The following is a 6,291-nucleotide window of genomic DNA, read 5'->3' as shown; positions in this document are numbered from 1 at the left end:
TGTGTTACATGAATGTTTTCTCCAGAATATTATTTTAATTAAATTTCATTGTTTAACTTGGACCTACTATATAGTACTGATACATTTTATATGGTAGGTCTATCATGACATTTTAGAGGAAGATTTTAAGATTGCACCAAGAAAATGTAAGAGCAATGGCTTGAACATTCAAATATAATAAATATGATGACATTCATATTATTCAATATTATAATAATATACCAGAGGACAGTAGAATAGAACAGGGGTCCCCAACTCCCGGCCACGACCCAGTACCAGGCCACGGCCCATTGGGAACTGGACAGCACAAGTTGCGGGTGAGCAAGCAAGTGTGTGAAGCTGCATTTGAGCAAGTGATGTGCTTGCGCATGAAACTATCCTCTTTCCCCTCCCCCGCTGCCACCGGCAGTTTGCAGAGCCAGAAAAGTTGCAGACTGCTGGAATAAAAAACAAAGAATTGGCAAAGATCACAAAGTATCAAGTTCTGAAAATTGAAATTGAAAGGTTCCGGCAAATAGCTATGGTGGTGGTCCAAGTGGTTATAGGCACACTGTGTGCCATTTAAAAAAAAAATCTTGGGTGGCACTTAGAAAAGTTACACATTGACAAAAAATTCATCTGTCAATTGCAAATGGCCACACTGCTTGGCTACACACATATACTATAATGATGCATTACAATATCCTAGATTTTTGATAAAAATATGTTTACAAAGGACAATACCAGCTAAAGAACTGGCAGCTGTGACTTCACACTGTTGTGAACAGATATGCTCAAATAGCTCCTTTGCTAGGTGCCCATTCTTAACCCCCTTTGTCTAGAGTTATATATTTATTTTTATAATATTTACTTTTTAATCTGGATTTTATATACTTTATTTGTTTCTACACTATCCAGAAATCTGTTCTATGAAATGGGCAACTATAAACTTTGATTAATAAATAGTCTTAATAGTATTACTAATAACTTCCTTAGATCATTAAAATGTATATTATTTTTCAGAGCTTTAAGGACACAGAGAGCATTGAACAAGTAGCAGAACAGGTAAAAAATATGAAGATTGATGAAAGCCAAACCAAAATGACAAAATCTGAAGAAGTTGTTGATGAGGTAAGTTGGGAAGTACCTCAATCATGTTTTTCAATTTCTGCTAGGTGACTAAATAAAAAAAAAACCATACAAATGAGAAAGGACATAAAAGAAAAACAATATACCTAGCATAGCTGGATATGTAAGAACCAAGTTCTTTTGTCTATTGAAAATATAAAAAAAAATATTCTGCAAAATAGGTCAATACTGTATAGCTGCTTATAGCTGTTTATGTTCTGTGATAGTTGTGTCTGAGCTGGTAGTGACTTCTATTTTGCTCATTTGATCTTTTGGGAGTTCTGACTTCTGAAATCAGTTGCATTTTCCATATATGTAACAAAATGGTCAAATAAAGTTTGAATATAATTCTTTTAAAATAAAATTTACATGATCAAGCTTAGTAGTATATGTCACAAACCTCTGTATATATTTTTAAGAATAAAGTTATTGCAGAAAATGACATTTCTGGATTGTGCACAAAATGATATAGTTCATAGTTTTACTCTCTTTGGGACCAGCTACAAAGTTACTTGCAGAAAATTTTCAGTTCAATAGTAATCTTAATCTTAATTGATTATTAATTAGCAGCTTTTCCAGATGCTAAAAAGATTTTGTTGCAAATAAATATTCCCTCCCATAGAAGGGGTGACAGAATTCCTGTAAAATTTTGTAAAATGTATACTTCTCTGAGTGTGTATGAAAAGGAAAGTGGACGGTTTATATCCTTCTAAAAATACACTATACTGAACTTTGAACAAATCTCTATCTTTAAAATAGTGAACTTCACTGTTTTGCTTCTTTCCACTTTCATTGCAGGCTTCCCCAAAATATACCAAGTCAATTCTGAAAAAGGGGGATAAAATCAACTTTCCAAAAAAGGGTGATATTGTTCATTGCTGGTATACAGGCAAGCTGCAAGACGGAACAGTTTTTGACACTAATATTCAGTCAAGTAAGTGCTTAGATAGCTCTTTTTAAAAAAGCTGGCAAAGCTTTTAAAGATTCAAGTGATCCTCATTGAAGGCAGGGTGATGGAGCTGCAGTGTCTCTCAAACAATAAATTGGAGCTGAGAAAGAGTGTAAACGCTTCACATTTTGCATTTGTTCAAGCCATCTTGGAAAGAAGATGGAAAAACTTTTTAAAAATATTTTTATTCCACTTTAATTTTTATAAATGTAATTCAGGGTGGCAAACCTACCTGATATTCCTTCTTCCTCCTATTTTCCCCACAACAGCAGTCCTGTAAGGAAGGGCTTTTCAACCTTTTCACCCATTGTACCACTTTTAGGATATGGCAGTATCCGAGTACCACCAGTCGCCTAGCAAGGTGTCAAAAAAAAAAAGGGAAAAAGTGATAAAGTACAGGTAGTCCTCGATTTACAACAGTTCGCTTAGTGACTGTTCGAAGTTACAATGGCACTGAAAAAAGTGCCCCCCCAAGCCACAGCCGAGCAAGACACCTGCCTGGCCGCCTGGCGGCACTCTTCCTCCTGTCTGAGGTTTTCATTGTTGTGAGCATTTCTGTTGAGGATTGGCAGCAGGGGTGGGGGTGGAGGTGTTTGGTTTTTATTTCCCCCCCCCCCCCCGTCTGCTGGATGGTTGCAGCAGGTTTTGGTCACTTCACATGACCCTGAGACACTGTGACCATCATAAATATGAATCAGTTGCCAAGCATCTGACTGTAAATCACAAGACCCTGGAGATGCTGCAACATTCCAGCTGATCGGCGCTTCTTCTGGGCTCAGCAGAAGCACCAGGATCAGTGCTGCTTTCCAGCTGATTGGTGCTTCCTCAGGGCTCAGCAGAAGCACCAGGATCAGCGCAGAGCTCCAGCTGGATCCTGGCGCGGATCCTGGCACTTCCGCTGAGCCCTGACAGCCCTGCAGCTCCAGCCATCTCTCACTCAGGCTTGTGCGGTGCTGCCACCGGTTCAGCTCATTCCCCTCCCACGCTGTCACTTTTCTAGGATGGTCGCGTACCACCTGCCAGGTGCCAATGTACCACAGGTGGTACCCGTACCACTGGTTGAAAAGCCTTGCTGTAAGGGGAGGAGTTGGGCTGAGAGAGGATGACTGTTCTAAAATCGCTCAGTTGGCTTAATGCAGTACTAGAAATCAGTTTGATTTTTAGCCTGGTGCCTTAACAATCTACACCAGACTTTACTAGAATTCTTGTGAATCAAGTCAGATCTTCCCTACAGTTGTAATTTCGTACCCACAAAGAAAGGAGAAAGATGCAAATACTCTATTAAGATTTGAATTCAGTTAAGAATTCCCTGTTAATCTAATAGTTTGCAACCAAATCTATCTTTCAGGTTCAAAGAAAAAAAAGGCATCCAAACCACTGAGCTTCAAAGTTGGTGTTGGAAAAGTGATTCGAGGTGTAAGTGTGCTAATGTGGGTGGCTGAGTGTATCAGGTTGTCATACCCTTTCATTATCAGAAAATAGTTTTGGCCCTGCAGCTGTTCAGTTATCTGTCTGTTTCTTTCAGTAAGAGGAGGCATTGGCATACTGTATGTGATACCATGAGCCCTTTAGATTCTTCTATCCTGCCAGGAATGAGAGAGAACATCATTGGAAATCTGCCCATATTTCCTGATACAGAAATCTTGGACCAGTGTCCAACTGTCATAATGACAGAGGTTTGGGGAGAGGGCTATGTATCGTACATATATCACATGCAAGATATGTATCATGTATGTTTGCAGCTGTCACTTCTGATACTTTCCTTAGTTCTAGTTTTGGGTTATAGGAAGATTGTTTACTAGTTCTGCATCGCTACCAAGACAGAAGACTGCAATCTTCAGGTTTGTAAATCTGTATTTATAACCTTCTGTGATATTCCAGTTTCTGGGTCCAATTGAATCCAATTACTTAATTTTCAGATGAATTTTCTAGGCCTGATCGAAGTATCTTGTACTATTTTTAAATAATACCTAGCATATGTTGTGTGGAAATCTTAACAAAAAGTCTTCAGCAGCAGTGAGAATGAAAAAGAAATATATATTTTATATGACCCTATTAACACATTTCTTTTCTAATTTTTCAGTGGGATGAAGCCTTACTGACAATGAGCAAAGGGGAAAAGGCTAATTTGGAAATTGAGCCAGAATGGGCTTATGGGAAGAAAGGACAGCCTGACGCCAAGTATCCTGCTTACATTTATTACTATGTAGATTGCAAAAACCATTTTTCCTATACAACAGTAGAGGTTAAGAGAACAAGAGTTTTTTCCAACAGTTTTACAATGTTGCAGAAGTCCCCACTGTTGTCCATAATACTAATAGTGTCTAAATTGAAAGATCCATCAGTGGGATGGAGCTTCATTGACTCCCTCATTGTGAAAGAACTGGAAAGACTTCTCGTGGACGGGGAGGTAAGGCAGAATAAGGCAAAATTCAGGTGGTGATCTTCAGTACGCTCATCTAATATTGGATGCAAAGCAGAAAGGGAAAAATTCTGTCTCACTGATTTAATTAGATGTTCTCTTGTCTGATCTTGATGACTAACTTATATTTAATAGTCTACACTAATTATTTGATTGGGGAGAGGGAGGGAGGGAGACTCCTTAAATTGAAGCATCTAAAGATTAACTGGTAGAAAAAGAAAAATGCTGCACTGGTTACCAGTGGTCTTCCGGGTGTGCTTTAAGGTGTTAGTTACCACCTTTAAAGCGCTCCATGGCATCGGACCTGGCTACCTCCGAGACCGCCTTCTGCCACAGATTCCCTCCCATAGACCGGTACGCTCCCACAGAGCGGGCCTCCTCAGGGTGCCGTCGGCCAAGCAATGTCGGCTGGCGACCCCCAGGNATGATTTTAGAAGTAATTTTAATTGGAAACACAGCCGTCAATATTTGGTTTTTAATTCGGTTTTATTGGGGTTTATATTGTTGTATTTTTGTATTTTTTATTTGTGTATAATATCTGTTTTTTAAATATGCTGTGAACCGCCCTGAGTCCTATGGGAGAAGGGCGGTATACAAATTAAATTTGAATGAATGAATGAATGAAAAATGGACATTGGTGGGTGGTTAGAGCATTTCATATTTTCGATTCATGCTTACATCCTCTAAGGAGCATTGCTTCCACAATGTCTAGGTATTTTTCATTTACGAACATTACAGGTAGATCTTGACTTGTGACAATTGCACCCAAAATTTATGTTGATAAGTGAAACATTTGTTAAGTGAGTTTGTCCCATTTTACAACTTTTATCGCCACAGTTTTAAGTGAATCACTGTAGACTGCTTTTAAGTGAATTTGGCTTCCCCATTGACTTTGCTTGTCAGAGGTTGCAAAAGGGGATCACATGACCTCAGGACACTGCAATCATCATGAGTCAATTGCCAAATGTCTAAATTTTGATCACACGACTATGGGGAATGCTATAATGGTTGGAAGTGTGAAAACTAATCATGAGTCACTTTTTTAGTGCCTTTGTAACTGAACACTCACTAAATGAACTGTTCTAAGGACTACCTGTACTCAGTTGCCAAAGCTCCCATCTGAGTCACAAGAATAACACGTGAAAAGTCATGCAACTTAGAAAAAATTACATCCTTTAAGTAGATGCATTTGCAAAACTATCTACTGCCTAAGAATTTCCTTAACTTCTATTTCAGGATTCCACCCAATGCAAAACTTTTCTTTGAAATTGAATTGGTAGATATTGAATGATGTATTGTCTCCTCTTCAGTCTTGAATAATTGTGAACACACAGTACTTCTGATTTCAGGGAAATGCAAATGTGGCCTTTTATCTGATAGATGGAGGAGTCAAAAGGCTCTTACTGCAATCACAGTACAATGTCTGTATTACTAAAAATGAGTTTATCTGTGGCTTTGACTGATGTTTTGTAGCAAGGACTTGCAGAAAATACTCTAATTATTAAGCACTTTGTATTGTCTATGGAAAGACAAGATCAGGGTTCCTGATTTGCTGGGTTATAATTTCCATCCCTTTCAGCCCAAATTACCACATTTCGCTAATTATTTTAATCTTTGATTCCCAAAGAATGGAAAATCATATGCTTAAATCAGTTATCTTAATCTTGCAGGCATACATATCAGAATAGCAGGGAATAGGGTGGTTATTCAGCTGGAGCATATCCAGTCAGATGTACACAATGTTGTATTTCAACAAGGATGTTCTTATTTTGAAATCAGATTAATATAAAAAAAGAGTACTGTTAAGAATTTT

The 6,291-nt window shown here is 38.3% G+C and overlaps 1 protein-coding gene across 1 annotated transcript in view; it reads left to right on the top strand.

The window, feature by feature from the left end:
* Positions 1–5,930, top strand: part of FKBP3 (FKBP prolyl isomerase 3) — an 8,451-nt gene extending 2,521 nt beyond the window's left edge. The window contains exons 3-7 of the mRNA XM_015819010.1: positions 1,003–1,110; positions 1,906–2,041; positions 3,405–3,472; positions 4,140–4,237; positions 5,715–5,930. Of these exons, the coding sequence (XP_015674496.1) occupies positions 1,003–1,110; positions 1,906–2,041; positions 3,405–3,472; positions 4,140–4,237; positions 5,715–5,769 (465 nt within the window). The 3' untranslated portion in view covers positions 5,770–5,930. The remainder of the gene's footprint in view (positions 1–1,002; positions 1,111–1,905; positions 2,042–3,404; positions 3,473–4,139; positions 4,238–5,714) is intronic.
* The last annotated feature ends 361 nt before the right edge of the window (positions 5,931–6,291 follow it).

The sequence above is a fragment of the Protobothrops mucrosquamatus genome, unplaced genomic scaffold, assembly GCF_001527695.2.
Source record: "Protobothrops mucrosquamatus isolate PMUCROS unplaced genomic scaffold, P.Mucros_1.0 scaffold844, whole genome shotgun sequence".
Classification (NCBI taxonomy): Eukaryota; Metazoa; Chordata; class Lepidosauria; order Squamata; family Viperidae; genus Protobothrops; species Protobothrops mucrosquamatus.
The sequence above is the reverse complement of the archived record's forward strand: the minus strand, read 5'-3'. Positions and strand labels throughout refer to the sequence as shown.